The following is a 20765-nucleotide window of genomic DNA, read 5'->3' as shown; positions in this document are numbered from 1 at the left end:
TTACCATTCTGGCTATTGTTCTCCTTCATAGCAGCTAGCAGCTCAATGAAGGAAAGGAGGGGAGCTTATTCCCTTTCCTAGAAAGCGCCATCACTAATCTCATTCTTTGAGATGCTGATGAGCAGTTAACTGGCCAGCTAAAGCCTTACTTTGACAATGGGACTAGAGCCAGCGGTTTTCAATCTGTGGGTCCCCAGATGTTGCTGGACTACAACTCCCATCATCCCTGAGCTCTGGCCTTGCTAGCTAGGGGTGATGGGAGTTGTAGTTCAACAACATCTGGGGACCCACAGGTTGAGAAAGGCTGGTAGACTGAAGGTACAGGATGGAAGGTTAAGAGGGGACTCAGGGTCCGTCCAGACTGACCCCCCCAACTCATAATGTAACAACAGCAACAACAACACCACTGGTGCAAACAGAATAACTATAGGCTATGGCAAAAATTTGACTTGGACAAGAGCACAGAAATCTGTGTATGACGCAGAATTGTTGGATAATGGCGTCTACTCCTTTTCTATTAATTTTCATTTCTCAGCAGAGGTTACAGGAAATCACAGACAAGTTGCTCCTCTTGTTCTCTTATTTATTAACTCCAAATGTATCATGTTTAGTGTGTGCATATAATAAACAAGAAAGTCATACAAATCACACATTTCACACTTACTATATAACAAGGTTGGTTGGCTTCCTGGAATTATGAAAACACCAGACCTTAAATTTAATAAGGAAATAGGACCAAACATATACTCCAAATCCAAGTGATCCTAAAGATGTTTTGGCAGCCACACTTGGGAGAACATTCCATTCGATACAAAAATGTTGAGAAAGTCAAGACTGTGAAATGTAAAACTTAGGTAAACACGCTGGAAATTGGTCTTACACTAGATACAGTTTCATTGACATGGCTACCCTAAACATTATTTCTAACCGTAAAAATGAGACGCATGAAATTAGCTGTGAAACCATTTCAATAGAAGTCAAGTATGTACAAGGCATGGGATGAGGAAAAAAAAAGACTTTCTGCATGTGTACCCATACAGAAAGCTAATTAATCACAGATGTACTGAGAGACAAGTTCTAACGGTCAGAGTAATTGAACAACATTGAGCACCTTCTGTTCCCAAAAACATCTAATTCTATTGAACTGAGAATAAAGATCACAAAAAGGCATCGTTCAACATGGTTAAGGACATTCTAGATTCTGAACTCAGAGGAATAATTCAAATATTTAGAACTGACCTTCTTTTTAGTGTTCAAAGCAACGGACCTACATTATCTCCAAAATGGATGCTGGCCTAAGGGTTACATTACCATCTTATTTTAGTTGTGACTTGTGCAGATGTGATGTAACTCAGAGAAGTCCTTCTTCCAATAGACAGGTGGTAGGATGAATGGAGAGCTAGACAAATATATCCAGCCAGATTCAGTCAATTGCCCCAAGTTCTGTAGACCTACCTTGTTTCGTCAATGTATACAGCCTCCAGGACAGATGCAGCATATTCAATATTCTTCTTCAAATCGACCACATTAACGTCGCCTTTCTCCAGCTGCTTCACCAAACATCTTAATCTGTAAAAAAACAAAAACAAAAAAACTGGGATTTTTCAAGGCAAAACTAGTTGTCCTTTTCAAAACAGTATATTCCTTCATCTTCTGTGGAAGGTGGTTTCTGACAATGGGTGTTATTCGACTAAGTTTTACACCCATTAAAATTATTGAACTTTAGTGATGAGTGGTTCAGACATCCAGTGCTATCAAGCAATGCTCCAAGTGCCTCTGCAGTCGTCGATCTGACAGCTCGATACAGGGGAACCACAACATAGAAGCTTGACCCCAAAGGGAAAAGACATGTGAGGTCTCCAATATTTACATGATGTATGGGAAACACACAGGGGCAGCAGAGAAGTGGTGTGTGCCAAATCGGAAGCATAGCTTAGGTCCATTAATTTCAGTGGGTCTACTGTGAGTAAAACTTAGTTCAATACTACCTCATATACCAAAATCCTAGACATAAAACTGGAAGGGACCCTAAGGATCACCCAGTCCTAGTCCAACACCCTGCAATGCCAGAATATGCAGTTGTCCCATATGGGGAATCGAACCTGCAACCTTGGCATTATCAGCACCATGCTCTAACCAACTGAGCTATCTAGGCTGACATAATTTTACCCAGAATGCAGGCCCCAAGTATACTCCATTGTACACCTGGAGCTCCACTACATGTATGAAGACTTCATTCATTTCAATGAAAATGCACACAGACTATATCCAAAGGAATAGGAACTCCTGCCTGTGCTTTGGAAGGCATCATTAGACTTGTGGATGTCAAATTTGGGGGTTTTTAGACTTCAGTTCTTACCCTTGATCCGCGCCACAAGTCAAACTGCACCACATGGGATATATGAATTCATGTGCACTTGCAATTTACTTTGCACTAGTGAAAAACACTTGGAACCTTTTTGGTTTTGGTCTATAAATTATCATAAATAAATTAAGTATGCCATCAATTCTTGAAGGGGTTCCCCCCCCTCCAACCCCTGCTGCTGCTGTCAGTGTCTGGCAACTCTCATCAATATCAGCTAGCATTGCCAGCAGAAGTCAGGCATTATGGGAGTTGTAGTCCAATGACAGCCAGAAAGAGACAAATTTCCCATGCTGCTTTTGAGGAATAATCATGTGTCATGGGGTGGGCAGGGCAGGGCAGGATACCTTGTGACTGAACTAGTGGAAACAGAAAAACATATGCTCAATCATAAATCACACAGACAAAAGTGTGAAAGTGATGTTGCATTTATACAGGAGAAAAATATCACCATGCAAACAGTAATTAAAGTTCACATTGAACAGTGGCAACATCCACAACCATAGTTTCCTTTTACTAAACCAGGTTTTCTAAACTTGGGTCTCCAGCTGTTTTGGGGCTACAACTCCCATCATTCCTAGCTAGCAGGACCAGTGGTGAGGGATGATGGGAATCATTTAGGAGACCTAAATTCGGGGAACCCTGTACTAAGCTGTTTATGCTAACCTCTAGAACTGACATGATTCCTAACCCATAAAGGTTTTTCTTCTTCATTTCCCACTCTCCCAAACTAAAATGCAGTCCAGGATTTTTGCTTTAAAGCACAATGGGGCGAGGGAGGAATGATTTTCAGAGTAAAAGAAAGAAAGAAAGAAAAAGGCCAGCATCACTTTTAATATGATTTCGTTAATACTCGTAAGACTACATCTGTGATCGTGCTCAACTTCTAATCGTGTACAAGCTCTGGGCAAAAGAGATGCATTTTAAATGAGATTCAGCTTTAGTGGCCATTTAATTTCCTTTGAGAAAATTAGTTTTACACATTTCTTCCTCCTGTGTGAAGAATTAAGCTGTGCTGGTGCACTCCCCTAGGCATAGTTCAGAGCCTACCTATAAAATGATAATTAATTGAAAATAATGAGGCCCCAAGGTACATCCTCTAGGCTTTCGTTAGACCTGTGCTTAATATTTGATCAAGCTCGATTACACTTAATAAATTCAATACGAAAAAGCTACGCAAACCTTTCCCAACTTCTGCTGAACGTTTGAAGTACCGCAGCACCGAGGTGCCCCGGTGTCATTTTCTGCGTGTTGATTAGTGCAAAGGCCAAAGGCTAGTACTTCTATAGCAACTGCCCTTTTGAATGCTGCTTGCAAAACAACATCGATCCATTCTGGCCCTTCACATTTACTTAAAGACAGAGAGTGGCAAATGGAGGTTGCCATTAGGGATTATATGTTTTCGAACACCTAATGAATATTGCAGCAATAATAAGATCAGCCCGGTCCTATTCCATGCCCTCTGACATTCCACAGATGAAAATAGGGACATTTCTAACTCTTCTACAACTGACCCTCTTTGGACGCCCCCCATTGTTGTGCCCCACCCTGTGCAGGACACAACACACAGTGTCAAGAGTGACAGTTTGGCCCTGCGACCATGGGAGCCCAGGTCTGAAATTTGTGGGTGCCCAGCACCTACATGGGGAATTTTGTGGGTTCTTGGGCAACCAGGACCCCAGGGAATTGGCACCTATGACACATGCCCTCCACTGTCCTGATAAAACCCCTTAATCCCAATTTCGTTTTATTCTTTGGAATAATAATAATAATAATAATAATAATAATAATAATAATAATTTATTATTTATACCCCACCCATCTGGCTGGGTTTCCCCAGCCACTCTGGGTGGCTTCCAATAAAACACTAAAATACAATAACCTATTAAACATTAAAAGCTTCCCTAAACAGGGCTGCCTTCAGATGTCTTCTAAAAGTTTGGTAGTTATTTTTCTCTTTGACATCTGGTGGGAGGGCGTTCCACAGGGCGGGTGACACTACCAAAAAGGCCCTCTGCCTGGTTCCCCTGGTTTCTGGAGGTTCCCTGCGCTGGTTCTCGCAGTGAGAGAACCGCCAGAAAGCCCTCAGAGCTGGACCTCAGTGCCCGGGCAGAACGATGGAGGTGGAGACGCTCCTTCAGGTATACTGGACCGAGGCCGTTTAGGGCTTTAAAGGTCAGCACCAACACTCTGAATTGGAAGATTTACAAAAAGAAAAACACACAACAAAAAATCAATTTTAGAAAGGGGCAAGACTAGATACAAACACAAGACTCCTTGTGCTCCACTCTGCTCCCCCTTTCATCCCACCCAGGGCAGCCCTGCCCTCTGCCTGCACTGTGGCAGCAGCAGCCTCTCCTCTCCTGCTCTCCAGCAGCCGCTATGAAGCTGCCCAAGGAGGGAGGAGGCTGGTAGCAGAGGCCATGCAGAGGCCATAGAGAGGCAACGGGATTCTCCCTCACAGCTGCCACTGCCTCTGCTGCTCAGGACAAGCACCAGCTCATCCTCCTCCCCGAGCCTGACAGCAGCAGCACTGGCATAGAAAATAGGGACATTGCAGGATCAAATCAGAAGCTGGAGTGGCTTTCATAATTCCAGGGTGGTCGCTAGAAAATCGGAACACTTGGAGGGTATGCTATTCACCAGCCAGTGACAAAGCAGTCGTGTGGAGATTGCTTCCTGCTTCCCTGCCTAAAAGAAAACTCTGCTCCAACTCCCAGTTGGTTGCAGAAGCCAGGGGAGAACACACACACACACAGCAGTGGAGGAAGGACTTTTTGGTAGATTTGGTATTGCTTTAAACACGGGTGGCACTGTGGGTTAAACCACTGAGCCTAGGGCTTGCCAATCAGAAGGTTGGCGGTTCAAATCCCCGTGACAGGGTGAGCTCCCGTTGCTCGGTCCCTGCTCCTGCCAACCTAGCAGTTCAAAAGCACTTCAAAGTGCAAGTAGATAAATAGGTACCACTCTGGCGGGAAGGTAAACGGTGTTTCCGTGCGCTGCTCTGGTTCGCCAGAAGCGGCTTAGTCATGCTGGCCACATGACCCAGAAGCTGTACGCCGGCTCCCTCGGCCAGTAAAGCGAGATGAGTGCCGCAACCCCAGAGTCGTTCACGACTGGACCTAATGGTCATGGGTCCCTTTACCTTTACTAAGGTGCTCTTTGGGTTGTTGGATCAAATGATGGGTTGTAAATCTTTTAAGCAGGCATCCCTCCATGGGTGAGAAGCTTTTGTGGTTAAAGGTGATTCAGGTATGTAGCAAAAGCCCACATCAAAGTTTTAAAACAGGTATTGCAATTTATGGACTGGGCCAGTTCCCACATTCCTGTACACTTGATAGCTGATTGCTCAACTCTGGGTGACGTGTAACGCTTTGCGCTGCAATGGGTTCGTGCATGCAAAACACTGACTGCAAGCACTGCAGTCCTCATCCAGAGGTAAGTTTATTTCAACCCATTGGAGCATCTGGACAGTTTTAGATTCTGCTTTTGACGACCTTCTGAGATCTCATTGGAAGTATTACTTCACTTACTTCAACATGTGATAAACCAGCCCTGTCGTGTTCTGTTCATTCTGCCAAGTGGTGCCCTGGACACCCATTGCAAAGCCCTGCCCAGCTGTATAGTCAACCAGATTCCAAGGGCTCATGGCGAAATTGGTACAAGATGAGCATTTCATCTCCATCCTTCTTTTAGGACCATACTGGTTTTTACTGCAGATCCATTTATGAGAAAACACTTTTACAATTCTGCCTCCGACATGCCTTTTCAGACTTGAGTGGCAGTAGTACATACCACCCATTTCTAGCCCCAGATAAATTTGGCTGTTGTTTTTAGTTTGGAAAAAGCTGTGTTTTGGAAAGTTTTTTAAAATTGCATGTTCTTTTTTTAAAAAATAATAATAGTAATTTAACTGATCTATGCAGTAGCAGACCAAGTTATCACCCTTGATTTAGCCTGCGATGGAATCTTCAGGGAAGTTTTTTTAAAAAATCTGCTCAGAAAATGCAGCTAACTTTTCTTAATGCTGATCTTGCCTGTGATAAGGTATGTTGACAGTCCACTATCTGTGTGGTTCTTCTTTGGTTCCTTTGAGATTTCAAGTTCCATTTGAGTAATGGATGTCCCGACAAAGTTCTTTATAGCTGCTTATTTCATTTTATCTGCATCTATCACACCAAGGTAAATTGTACACAAACGCCTTTCACTTGCATTTGGCTGGAAGACACAAATTATCTTTCTTTGTATGTGCATTTTCAATAGCTTGAGTGGGTGGCTTGCGCGCGCATGCACACACATAGGCATTGAAGATTTTACCAGTGAAAAATACCTCTTGGACAAAAATACCAAACCTTTTATGAAATCCATTATGTCTTTCCAACAAGAGTAGAGCTATGATAAATACTTTGAGCATTGCATGTACGAAAAGACATTTTATAAATTACTAATCAGGACACAAAACTAGCCAGTTTCAACCTGATTTGTCATCTAATGGTTGAATCCAGCTCAGGCACCCTCACACATTGTGCTTTGCATATTTCACCCATCTAGAGGTGGAGGCGGCAATAGTAGTGAGTGAGTAAGCAGGAAAGGTGGGAGATTGGCAAAAAATTGCCTCTCTCCGTCCTCTAAGGATGTCTCATCCCCACTTTTGCAATATGAGTGAGGTTCTAAGGTTTGAAACCATCTTGACTATTGAGCTCATGCATTAGATCACAATGTTGCCAAGTGAGAGCAACCAATCAGATAACTGGACGAGCTGATGTCAAGAGCGAAATTTATTCCCAAGGTTACCGTTGATGTTAAAATAGAAACCACACAGAGACAAATGATTACTTAAGATTTTGAGTATGCCTAAGAGATGAGATGTGAAGATGAAGGTGGCACGAATTAGATAGGGAGGAACAGGGGACTCATCTTGACCTGCCAGGTCTTGAAAGTTTTGGATAGGTGGAGAAGCATTCAGCCATGGGACTCATAGAGTTGTAGAATTGGAAGGGACCACTAGAGTTACCTAGTCCAACCCTCAGATTAAAAGGCTCATGCTCTACTGACTGGGCTATCTCAGGACGGAAGCTATAGAGTCCCAGTTCTGAGGCTGTGGCGCAAGGTGACTGTTCCACTTCCAAAAAGGGACCATAATACATATTTTGTCATGTGACAAAGGTATTTGAAAGCAGAAGCAGTAAAGGAGACTAGAAATGTTGTGAAATGCTGAAAAGCTACAGAATCATTTAGCATGCTGAATCACTGTGACTCATCTTGAGGATGACTCATTCCCTGTACAGTGGTACCTCGGGTTAAGTACTTAATTTGTTCCGGAGGTCCGTTCTTAACCTGAAACTGTTCTTAACCTGAAGCACCACTTTAGCTAATGGGGTCTCCTGCTCCCGCCACGCCGCTGGAGCACTATTTCTGTTCTCATCCTGAAGTAAAGTTCTTAACCCGAGGTACTATTTCTGGGTTAGCAGAGTCTGTAACCTGAAGCATATGTAACCTGAAGCATATGTAACCCGAGGTACCACTGTATAAGTATTGTATCTGCTTGCAGGCAGACTCAGTGTCTCTCTCAGTCTATGTCTCTCTGTGTGTAAGGTGGAGCCTGTACTCTGTGAAGCCTGTGCTCAATGGAGACTCTGTGTGACTCAGTAACTCTGTGTATGCTCTGAAGCTAGTTTAATCTTCTGTTCGCCATGCTGTTACAGTGGTACCTCGGGTTACAAACACCTCGGGTTACAAACACTTCGGGTTACAGACTCCGCTAACACGGAAGTAGTACCTCAGGTTAAGAACTTTACCTCAAGATGAGAACAAAAATCACACTCTGGTGGCACGGTGACCATGGGAGGCCCCATTAGCTAAAGTGGTACCTCAGGTTAAGAATGGTTTCAGGTTAAGAACCGACCTCTGGAATGAGTTAAGTTTGTAACCAGAGGTACCACTGTATTTGCACATGAGTTTATTTTAACTCAGTAAAGCTTTTATTCTTTTACTGAAGAAGACTCTGCATCATTAATTTAGGCTGCACATCATATTCATCCAATAATGCATTATGAAGTAGAGCTGGACATAATCTGAATGCACAGTGTAACGCTGAAAAGAAAAGAAAACCAAAACCAGAGCAGTTAAGAATAGGTCAAAAAAATCACAGAAGGGCAAAAGATGTATGGTTAAATAAGTGGGCATTGGTGGTGTTTTTCATTTCCTGAGCTAATAAATGTAGCTGACATATCAGCAAGAACAGCATGTGGAGCCGGTTAAGGCCAGTCCATGGGGAGCATCTGTGTGCTGAGTATCACCAAGAACATCTTTAAGGTTTCATAATGACTCCTCTTATCAGCACAGCTAATTAAGCTGGCAGAAATGCCGCTTCAGTTCAGGGGGTCAGCAGCTCACTGTTACAGAAAAGAAAACTCACCTGCAACATTTAAAAAGAAAGAGCTGTCAGATTTGGAGTCCAGACATCTGAGGAAACCATACATATGTGTGTTTTTGAGAGCCTTGTTCCCTTTGTACTGTGGTGTTGACACTGGTTGACACCTCTGTTAACTCTCATTTGTGGGAAATGCACAAAGGAAGAAATGAAACGTAACCTTTGACACTTGTTCCAATGGACATGCAGGAAGAATTCATGACTCTTTCAGCACGTGGCACACACTTCAGCCTTAGTTGCCATGTGATAAGGTGGCCATGTGTGCAAAGAAGCCTTCTGCTACAATTACAATGGAGAAGGAACCATTATGGTGGGTGGGATGTAGCAGATGAGGTAAGAAATACCCCTGTACTCCCCAGCTGTGTTGCTTCCCTACACACCTGAAAGTATGCACCACCGCAGCTGGGGTACGTGATCTTTCTGGGCATTGCAGCTAGGAAGGAGAGATTAACCCTCCAGGAAAATTGTCCTCCTGAATTAGATTTGTAGAAAGTGAAAATGCTTTTTATAAGGCTAATGTCTCATGGCCAGTGGTGTAGCGTGGGTTGGCAGCACCCGTGGCTACGCAGAGGGTGGGAGGAAGGGGAAACAGACCAAGTAGGCATGCACATTCAACTGCCTAATGGCATCCACATCACCCATGAGATCACAGCAGCACAGATAAGAAAAGAAGAGTCGAATGGGAAGAATTATGGAAAAAATACTTACAATTTACTGCGTGCTATCTGGTTAAAGAAAACTTTATGAAAATGACTTACAGATGGTACCTGACCCCATCCAAATTAGCTAAAATAAATAAAAATAATAGCAACAAGTGTTGGAGATGCAAACAAAATGAAGGAGCCTTATTTCACATGTGGTGGACTTGTCCCCAAATTAAAAAAAGGGGGGAGACATATTTTATGAGGAACTAAAATATATATATGCTAAAATATACATTCTTAAAGAAACCTGAAGCTTTTTTATTAGACATTTTAACGATAAGCATTCCAAATGAAAATAAAAGAGTGTTTCTTTATGCAACAACAGCAGCCAGAATGTTAATAGCAAAATATTGGAAAAATGAGTTAACACCAACAAAAGACGAAAGGCAATTAAAGTTGTGTGAGTACCTTGAACTAGCCAGAATGACGGAATTAATAAGAAGTCACTCAGGCGACAGGGTTAAAAAAGAATGGGATTGCTTTAAAAATTATGACAAAATATGGTTCCAACAACAACACTTGGCTGTGCCTAGACTAACTTCACAGATATAAGGGAATTTTCTTTTTTAATAATGGAATGCAGATTATTTAAATGTAAGAGAAATGTGGAAACTGCAAAGAGATAGGGGGAAGTCAACTAACATATAAGGGACTCAAACCAGCTTAGTGAAATAGAAAGAATGTGACGGTACAAAAGAAAAGATGGAATATGAAGGTAATGTCTTTCTAGGAATTTTGGGTATAGAATATTCAATATGGTTTGCACTCTTTAAATAATTTTGTGTATTTGACAAATATATTTTTATTTTTATTTTTTATTATTTTTCTTTTCATGTTTTCTTCTATGTATCATTTTTCTTTTTTGTATATGTGGGTGAAAGGATTAATTTATTTTCTGTTTTTTGTAAACTTTAAAAAAGAAATAAAGATTATAAAGGAAAAGGAAAAAGGAAAAGGAAAAGAAGAGTCGTTTTGTTGTCTGGGGATGTCAAGTCATGGTTTGCATGGAGAAGCCCTTTTCAACAGAACCCAGTGACAGAAGCACACGGCTGTATTGAGTCAGCACCAGGTGCTGAAATTTTGCTAACAAATTTGCACCCAGGGCAGCTGTCCCTGTGCCCCCATCACCACGTTATGCCACTGCTAGTGGCCCAGATGTTTGTGTGAGCACATGCAGATGTGCGATTGTGGTTTCTCCTGTTTGCAAATGTGCCCACAATTCCCAAGAATCAGTGGGCAGCTCCTGCTGTAAAACAACTATTTTAAATGAGCCGTCACCGAGGGTTCAAGCCTCATAAGCCTCAGAAACCTCTTCCAAACAAAACTGCCGTTTGTTCTGAAAACATCTATTAAAACTTGGCTTGTACAACTTGTGACTCATCACACTTAATGCAGCCCATCAGGGATGGAGGGTCGTGCTCCACCTACTCACCCACCCAGCCCCATGTCTCAGAACTGCAAAAAAAAAAAAAAGGTTGAGGCTCCGGGAGGACCCAAATGTATTACAGAGTTGTCCTCAGCATGTTGGGCTACAAATGATACAGGATAATTTCAAATTACTCACCTGACATTCCCTACACACACACCCCTTTGAAGCTACATTGTGCTTTCCTAACCCTCACATCTGTGTCAATATTCTTTGTTTAGACGTTTCTGTCTGGAAATGACCATTTGGATTGCATAAAGCAGCAACATAATACTGACCAGTACCATAACATTGGGGGAAAGATGTTCCCCCCACCCGATTTAAAGAGATCTAGCACATTGAGTCTGGTGCGGAGATCTTAAGAAACATAGCCCGTGTGATCACACAGGTGAAATGAAAACAAGCGCTGCTATTTTTGCTTCTGTGGCAAAGGTTTCTGCAGCGCTGAGGGGGTGCTTAGCAGATGCAATGCCAGAGGCCCACCTGGCTGAACAGTAAAGCTCAGATTATTCATATTTACTAAGACATTTTTCAGCTTTTTCAGCTATCCTGCCGTCTCTGGTGTGTTCAAATAATAATAAAAAAATAGTAAGGTAAAGGTAAAGGTACCCCTGCCCGTACGGGCCAGTCTTGACAGACTCTAGGGTTGTGCGCTCATCTCACTCAAGAGGCCGGGGGCCAGCGCTGTCCGAAGACACTTCCGGGTCACGTGGCCAGCGTGACATTGCTGCTCTGGCGAGCCAGAGCCGCACACGGAAACGCCGTTTACCTTCCTGCTAGTAAGCGGTCCCTATTTATCTACTTGCACCCGGGGGTGCTTTCGAACTGCTAGGTTGGCAGGCACTGGGACCGAGCAACGGGAGCGCACCCCGCCACGGGGATTCGAACCGCCGACCTTTCAATCGCAAGCCCTAGGCGCTGAGGCTTTTACCCACAGCGCCACCCGCGTCCCTCAAAAAAAAAAATTGCAGTAAAAAAATAGTAGTAAAAAGATAAAGATAAAATGTTTTTTTGACTGGTCAGTTCAATTCAAAATGTAAAATTCAGTATCCATGTTTCATTCCCGCCAGCTGATACTTCTTAGTCCTCCCCTTACGTTTGCAAGGTTATTAAGTTTCACTAACAGTACTGAACCTTTGTGGCCACTGCTCCCTTTCCAATGCAACCCTTTAAAGCCAGGAACCTGAGGCCCTCCAGAAGTTGTTGGGCTCGCAGTCCCTTCAGCCCCAGCCAGCACAATTAATGGTCAGGGATGATGGGAGCTGGAATTCATCAATGGCAAGCCACAGGTTCCCCAGACCTGCTTTAAAGTTACAAGAAGCCTGTCAGGTGCAAAAGTGACTCTAGAATCTGAAGTCTTGATGAAGCAACTCTGTATCCCTAGTCTCCATCCCTCTCTTTCTTTTCTCCTTGATGATAGGAAGACTTCTTGCACATCATAATTTCTGCATAGTACTTCCTCTCGGCAATGTCTGCATTGCCTATTCTTTCTCAAGTTTGTGCTTTTCAACCCATGGCCTGCTTTGGCCTCCATCCTTTAGCCACCCTCCCTGTCAGTCTCCCTAGTACTCCTGTCCCTCCCTGGCCTCTGCCTAAACAGTATGACCCCACCCCCTCCTGAGCTGAAGTTCTGTGGAGGTTTCTTCAGAGCTCCCTCTCTCGGCTTTTCCCTAGCTTCCTCTGCCTTTCTCAAGAAGAGAAGAAGAGTTTGGATTTGATATCCCACTTTATCACTATATTAAGGAGTCTCAAACCGGCTAACATTCTCCTTTCCCTTCCTCCCCCACAACAAACACTCTGTGAGGTAAGCGAGGCTGAGAGACTTCAGAGAAGTGTGACTAGCCTAAGTTCACCCAGCAGCTGCATGTGGAGGAGCGGAGACGCGAACCCAGTTCACCAGCTTATGAGTCCACCGCTCTTAACCACTACACCATGCTGGCTCCCTTTTCAACTGCCTTTTCAATCTAGGCTTCCCCAAAGTTCACATTTCTCAATCCGCTGCCGATTCTACAAACGTTCTTCAGTCACCTTTAGTTTGACTGACTCACTGAAATATTCATACCCCACCTTTCTTGCAAGAGCATGTTGACAAGCTCACAATGAAGAGCCTCAAATACAGGACTAAAGCAAAATGGGGGGAGACAAAAAGCAGCAATAAGCATACCCAGTTGGCAGAAAAACCAAGACCCTTGCTCTCCAGAGGGCTCCAAAAATGGCCTCTCAATTAAAATGGCAGGAAATTGGGAAAACTGGCAGCAAAGGGACCAAATGCGGGGAGTCTCAGAGTCTTAGTGCCACTCTAGAAAAGGCCCCATCTCAGACGTTCTCACGCCAAAAGTACTTCTATCTTGTCTGAATTAATTTTCCAATGAATAATCCACATCCACCCCTCAGCTACCATACTTTCTGACCTGTTCCCAGTCAGACAATCCCACACAGCAACTACTGTGCCTAGCCTTTGTGAGGCTTTAATCCCAGTCAAACTGGCATTTCCTTCTCTAATAGAAGCTGGACTGCAAATATTCTGAGAGCTATGTTCTCTGAGCAGTTGGAATGTTCAGGAATCCATTTGTTGCCAGAGGCTGCACTGGTCGCACAAGGGAAACACAACATAAACTATAAAAATTAAAAGCAGCTGAAATGAATCGGAAAAAGAACTGGCTTCTTTAAGAAATTGAGGTTTTTCAGCCCCAAGGCACATTCCCACATACAGTAAAGAGAAAATATGAGCACAGTGTTCCTTTATGGCAAAGTATTCCATCAGCAATACATCAGAGTCATAATTATTTGGACGCATGGAACATCATTACATGGGTCTAAGAGACCCCTCTTCCCCTAACTACCCCATTAAAGTTGTCCCATAATTATTTCCAATTACCAATTCCTGCTTTAAAAAGTCTTGCATTACTTCTGGAAGGCAGTCTGACTTTTAAAGACATTTGCAGGAAGGAAAATGCAAATCTAGAGAGAAAGTAGTTGCAATAAGGCCTTCCTGTGTGTCTTTGACATCCATATTTGATTTACCAGCCAAGGCTACCTTTAACAAACCTACCTGAGCTGTCGGGGTAAGGGGGGAGCTGCGCCACTTTGGCTGCAGCATTTCCCCCTTCCCCCTTTGTTTTGACAGCTTGGGGGAGGCTTCGGAGTCGCAGGCAGGTGGCGCGCCGAATGTCCACCATGGGCAGCTTACTCAGCCCCCGTGGGCGGCTCGCTTGGCCCCCGGCTGCAGGGCGCGTGCACCTGAGCAACTATCCCAAACCTGGGAGGGCACCCTCTGCGCCATGCCCCCCTTGGGAGCGCGCCCACCCTGAGCATCGCAGGCATATGCTCTGCTGCTGGTTCCCATATGTTCCTGCAGAAACTCACCTCACTGAGAATGAGTAATTGTCTGAGTTTCCCTGCTTCTGCCTGAGAGAGAGATACATGCTGCCACAGGCGGTGGCTGGATTCAGTGGGGAAAGAGGCTGATAAGTGTTGCCCCTGCCCACCCGCCGCCCCCAAGGCTGATGCAGCTGCAAAAGAATGGCTGGCCATTGTGACGTCATACTAATGCTGTCTGCCTGAAGACCGACAGGCGTATAAGCCTCAAACGGATAATGGCCAACTTAAAGGAGAAATTGGCCACCGTGCCTTCCTTCCCACAGATGCTGATCACCTGCCAGAAAGAGGAAAAGACACCCTGTGCCCTTATTGATTACGAGAAAGATGCTGCTTTCAACCCACAGCAGATAGGGGTGTCTGTCACTTGCAGTTATTTTTATTGAGCATAGTTTAGTAATTATTTATTGTATTAGTTGAGAGTGAATTTCTGCTTATTTGCTGTTGTTTTGAGAGTTAATTTTATTTTGTACTGTTATATTCTAACATTACTTTATTTGATATGTCGTTACATTTTAAAGTTTTGTTTTATTATGACTTTTTGTATTAGTTCAGATTATTTTAAGGCGCACATTCTTTGTTGTATGTTTTGTTGCTGTACATCGCCTTGTGTGTAGTAATATAGAGAGGCAATATTCAAATTAAAAGTGAAGTGAAATCTTAACCCACAGCGCCACCCGCATCTTTCTTTCTTTCTTTCTTTCTTTCTTTCTTTCTTTCTTTCTTTCTTTCTTTCTTTCTTTCTCTTTCTTTCTTTCTTTCTTTCTTTCTCTCTCTCTCTCTCTCTCTCTCTCTCTCTCTCTCTCTCTCTCTCTCTCCACACATCAAATGCAAGTTTTCCCTCTACTCAGCCAGGTGCAATCATACACCACCCTCATCAGTTGGCTGCCAGGAATAAAACAGTACAAACTTATATACGACATATACATAAATTATAGCAACAGTGAAAAACTTTTAAATGGGTCCGAATTGTACTCCTCTTTCATGTAATTAATAAAAGGGGACCAGAATCTCTCAAATCATTCTTTGCTTTGCCTGCCTTCTCTTAATCATACCATTTCAGTGAGTTTTGACACTCTAGCAACATTGTCTATTTCTTCTTCCATCGGAATTACTTCAGCATGCCATTTAGCCCCAACCAACATTTCTTCAGCACTTCATCAGAAAATCTTCTTTCAAAATTTCAGCTCGGATGTAGTTTAATGTGTGTCTAGAGCACAACTCAACATGTCTCGAAATGGGAGAGAGTGGAGATGTATTTTTCCAATGATACATAGTAACCTTATTACAAGATTGGGGGTAGTACGGTACATTTATGTTGTCTTCAATATGTACCAAAGGATATGAGGATGAATCCTGAACATACAGGGCCAGAGTGTGAAACCTGTGCCTCTCAGATGAACTCCAACTCCCATCATCCCCAGCCAGCATAGCATGGATGAAGGATGATGGGAATTATAGTCCAACAATATCTGGAAGACTACAGGTTCCACACACATATGCCAAAGCTTCATTAAATAAGACATTGGATGGTGGAACTAGAGGGACAGTAAGAAGCCACAAGGATGTGGAAATAGCATTTTCAAGAGCATACTGCTTGTATTTTGAGGTTTCCCCTCCCATAGCATATGAGATTGCTGCAACAGAACTATGTAATGACTCCACTTTTAAGGGAGTGAACTGCATGTGAATATCCAATTTTTGTACCAAGTGCAGAAGCGACCATTTTAGTCCCCCGAAAGGTGTCTTTATAATGAAAGCTGCTCAACACACTTTAGTATAAAAGCTTTTAGTTTTTCATGTTGGGGAAAAAAGAGGTGCTTTCATGTAGAAATGGGATGCAATGCTGTGTTGGCCTTGCCCTGGAAGAAGAAAAAGTTCAGTCTTTCCGAATCCTTTCAAGCACAGAAAGGAAGAGAAAATTGAAAACACTGAGTTGTATCCCCAGGTGCTTCAAAAGCTAGACACAGACCCATTCAGGGCTGCAGAGCTGGAGCCCAATTTATACCAGCAGAGAAGCTACTCCATTATGTCTCTTTAATGCTTTCAACATACAACAATGTGGGATGGCAGAAAGTCTCAAATACTTGGAAGGGCAGGGGAGTAAGGAGAAATGATAGAAACCGTGAAGGTCAGATGTCGTTCTTTCTGCAGCCTTCATTGTTCGTTTGCAATCCTGCTTTGGGAGGCCAGTCAGGAATCGGATCACAGCACTCTCCTTTACCAACAGACATTTTAGCGCAGAATTCTCAGTACAGTACAAACAATCCCAGCTGTATTTCAGCCAGCTTTACGACTGAAGAAAGAGAAGACTCCACTTGTCAAGTTTTCGTTTTAAAGGAAAGGTGCAAATCCGCAGGACGAGAGGCAACAGCGATGCATCACACACCACAAACTCTGGCCAAACCCACAGAGTACATTGCACTCCCTAGCTAACTGGTTGTACAGGTACAGTTCTGTAATGAATTCCCATTATAAGATTTCAAGTCAGTTTTCGCCAATCACATAGAATTTCACTTGAAAGAAAGGGGTTAAATTATTCAAGCTGTGAGCATGCACTAGTTTTATTATATAGCAATTCTTTATTGTAACTGATAAGTGTAAACTGTTTCATTATTATTTGCTGTTGTTTAATTTTATTATTTTAATGGATTATTGAATATTGCTTTATTGGAAGCCGCCTGGAATGGCTGGGGCAACCCAGATGGGTGGGGAATAAATAAAATAAAATAAAATAAAAATTATTATTATTTAGCACCAATGTATTTTTCTTATAATGTATGTGCAAATAAAGTACCTTTTCTAGGAACTTATGTATACTTATAAACTGAACTAAATGAATTTTGTGTATGTGTGTGCACTCACACATACCATTAATCGTTTTAAAAATAAAAGTTTACCTCAGAAACAAGCTCATTTCTCCCCAGTGCTACATTAGCAATTGTGGTACTGGTGAAAACTAAATCACTTTCCAACCACCATTGTGGTGCTGCCTCTGTATCAATCCACAGTTCCCTGACAAGCACTTTCCCCCTTTATGGCAACAGCCTTGACAGGATAAAACTGTGATTATATCGGTGGACACACCATTACATTTTCTAGGTAACTATAAGTATGCAAATGGCAGAGGAGGGCTGGGATTCTCATCTTTTGTGAAAGCTTTAGACTGCAAAATGGGCTGTAGATCAGGCTTCCTCAACCTCGGCCCTCCAGATGTTTTTGGCCTACAACTCCCATGATCCCTAGCTAGCAGGACCAGTGGTCAGGGATGATGGGAATTGTAGTCTCAAAACATCTGGAGGGACGAGGTTGAGGAAGCCTGCTGTAGACTATGAAAACCCTGTGAAAACCCTTCAGGACAAATGAACTATTCAGATCAGAATATTTCCAATGGATTGAATACACACCGAATGATCCCGAAAGGGATTCCTCTCCCACATCTTCTATGTGTGTACGTGTTTGGAACGAATTAACCTAGTGAAAGAATTATGACCTTTTCGAGAAGTCGGCACACACCAGTAATGCTGTGTTGCAAATCATGTACCATGGAAAAACTGTATATATAAAAAGTATTTGGGAAGCCATTTCCTGTCCCATTATTTGTGGTTTGGGGTCAAGCTTCAGGTGCGTGGAAATTTCTTTCCAAGCAGTGTTTGTCATTTAAAGATAGAAAGCTGGAGAGCTGGAAGCTGACTTTGCAGGAAGAACTGGATTTGCTTGCTGTCACTCTGGCACAACAAGTATAAATCTTAGCTCGGGGTGGATACGGGTGGGAGAGATGATATCTATTTTCCTTTACTGGTTCTTCCTCACTTCACTGTAAATCCTTTCTGCTTGGGTAATGTTGTGTGGCATTCAAAGGAACGCTTATGACTGAACAGCTACTTTTAAAATCGATTTGCTATACCCTCTTTCTAATTGGACGGTGGCCGGCTACCACACAGAAATTCTGCAGAGGAGAGATAGCAGAAATTGAGAAGGGCAGTGAGTAAAGATGGAGACAAGAGTAAAAGGAGATGAATTGACATAAATGCAGTATCGTAATCTTATTGTTTCACTTATTAAGCACCTTATACAAAAAAGTCTCAAGGTGATTTACGACAACCGGAACAATACAAGTCAAATATCCATAAATTATATCTAAAAGTGAAGAACGCAAGCCCCAAGTCACAGGAATAGACCAGGTAACAGGTCCAGGGGCAAGGTCCTTAAATGCCCTGGAGGTGGACCTGAAGGAAGCCTACCTGCTCCATCAGGCCTACCCCCCCCCCAGGTCAGCCCTGCGTCCAAGCCTGCCTGCCATTGGCTAATCATGCAGGCAGGCTTGGATCCAGCACCTGATAGGCGAAAGGGGTGTTACACCCTCCTCAACAGCTCAGATGGGTTCCCAGTGACCAGAAACCCCTCATCAGGTCCTGTGGGGAGCAGCCTCTGGCCCCCAATGTCGCCACACCCAGAAGGCGAGCGGACTTACAATAATGGGAATGGTACAAGTCAAAGATCCATAAATGATGTATGAAATTTAAGAATGCAAGCCATGGGGACAGATCATACAAATCATTCTCAATACATTAGTCATCAGGAACTTGGGCTCCGTTTAAGCTAGAGGTGAAAAAACAGGAGGTTCAGCTGGGGAGAGGTCTATTGCATTTGGGATCTGCTTTTAAGCTTCCCCCATTGGTTGGCCACTGTGAGAACAGAATGCTGGACTAGATAGGTCATTGGCCAGAACCAACAAGGCTCCTCTTACTTTCTTAAGTGTGCAAACCTAGGCATTTATTGTGCTTTGGGATATGTTGGTACAATGGGAAGCAAGAGTTCAAAGCAAGTAGGAACACTTGGTTTTGATATTGAATTTTTACATATTTGTAACCCACCCTGGGATCTTATGAGACAGGGCAGGAAATAAATAAATAAATAAATAAATCATAGAGTTGAAAAGGACCCTGAGGATCATCTAGTTCAATGCAGATATATGCAACTGCCTCCTATGGGGATTGAACCTGCAGCTTTGATGTTATCAGCACCATGCTCTAACCAACTGAGCTATCCATGAGACGACATAATGTAAAAATTTAAATTGACCCTTATATTTAAGCTTACTTAAGCAGAACCACAATAGCAATGAAATCAGTAAACATTTTACGAAGTAAACCACTAGGCACATGAATAATCTTGGTACACGGACTGTTGTCGACCTCCTTCTGATATATAATGCTTTTCAGACTCTTAAAAACAAACACACCCAATCAATGTATCACGAGCAAAAATATATAGGCAGAGGGAAAGATGCATGGGTTAGCATATGTTAACTGCAAGGTTAATTGACCACAGCAGCAAGGTTAGTTGCAGTGCCTTCAAGGCTCATTATAGCTGCACATGGAAAACAGGCAGGCAATCCAAGGCATGGTTAAGTTTTCTTTGCTTGCCTCATCATATGGGAACCCTGGGTGATATGTGTGCCAAGGCACTTAAGACAAGTGCCTTGTTTTTCCAGGGAGCAATTTAAAGGCATAATTGCTCCATTTAAATGTTTTGCAGGTAAGACTGTGCTGCTAACAAGAGATCTGATGCAGCGGCAGCTGTGTGTGTAAAAATAACAACCCTATACACATTTCCATGTGACCAGCGTTATATCTGATTCCCCCACCCACAACTCCCTTCAAAGTGCTACTGACATCCCCTGAGCTTTGCAGATTAAATCCAATATAATATTTGGCTAGATTTACAACTGAGCCATGGGCCAAAATATCTCTTATAAAACAGCACTCTACTTTTTTATTATTTTTGCAATAGGGAAAGGCTTCTGAATGTCTAAAACATATGTAATGGATGTAACACTGTTTATCTAACCTTTCCTAACCTATTGCTCTTCATGCTATTGGAAAAACCTTGCTGAAAAAAGCCTTTCTAAATATTTGAGAACAAATCACTTGCAGAATGTCCTGGAAATCACTTCTGGCTAAAATGTGTCTTCACAGAGCTGTTCATATTTCTTTGAAAGAGGGATTGTGAGGGGGTACATTTCTATCTACATAATATCTGAAGGATTATTTCTTCTAGGAACAGTGGTATTTTTCTAGAAAAAGAGGGGCCAGAACTCACCAGGAACACCTCCTGTTAAGTTGTGGGTGAACATATCAGACGACACAGCGATTCTTCAATCAGCTCTTATAGAATCATAGAATCATAGATTTGGAATAGACCACAAGGGCCATCGAGTCCAACCCCCTGTCAAGCAGGAAACACCATCAGAGCACTCCTGACATATGGTTGTCAAGCCTCTGCTTAAAGACCTCCAAAGAAGGAGACTCCACCACACTCCTTGGCAGCAAATTCCACTGTCGAACAGCTCTTACTGTCAGGAAGTTCTTCCTAATGTTTAGGTGGAATCTTCTTTCTTGTAGTTTGGATCCATTGCTCCGTGTCCACTTCTCTGGAGCAGCAGAAAACAACCTTTCT

General features: G+C 42.9%; 1 protein-coding gene across 4 annotated transcripts in view; it reads right to left on the bottom strand.

The window, feature by feature from the left end:
* PDE1A (phosphodiesterase 1A) overlaps positions 1-20765 on the bottom strand; it is a 143501-nt gene that overhangs the window by 36404 nt on the left and 86332 nt on the right. For 3 of the 4 annotated variants that reach the window (XM_081169797.1, XM_081169801.1, XM_081169799.1), the window contains exon 2: positions 1456-1569. In XM_081169797.1, the coding sequence (XP_081025923.1) occupies positions 1456-1569 (114 nt within the window). Of the gene's footprint in view, positions 1-1455; positions 1570-14291; positions 14417-20765 lie in introns of those variants that run through there. The other variant, XM_081169798.1, reaches the window with a different exon arrangement.

The sequence above is a fragment of the Podarcis bocagei genome (assembly GCF_964188305.1).
Source record: "Podarcis bocagei genome assembly, chromosome: 1".
NCBI lineage: Eukaryota > Metazoa > Chordata > Lepidosauria > Squamata > Lacertidae > Podarcis > Podarcis bocagei.
Note: the sequence above shows the minus strand (reverse complement) of the source record. Positions and strands in the feature narration are given on the sequence as shown.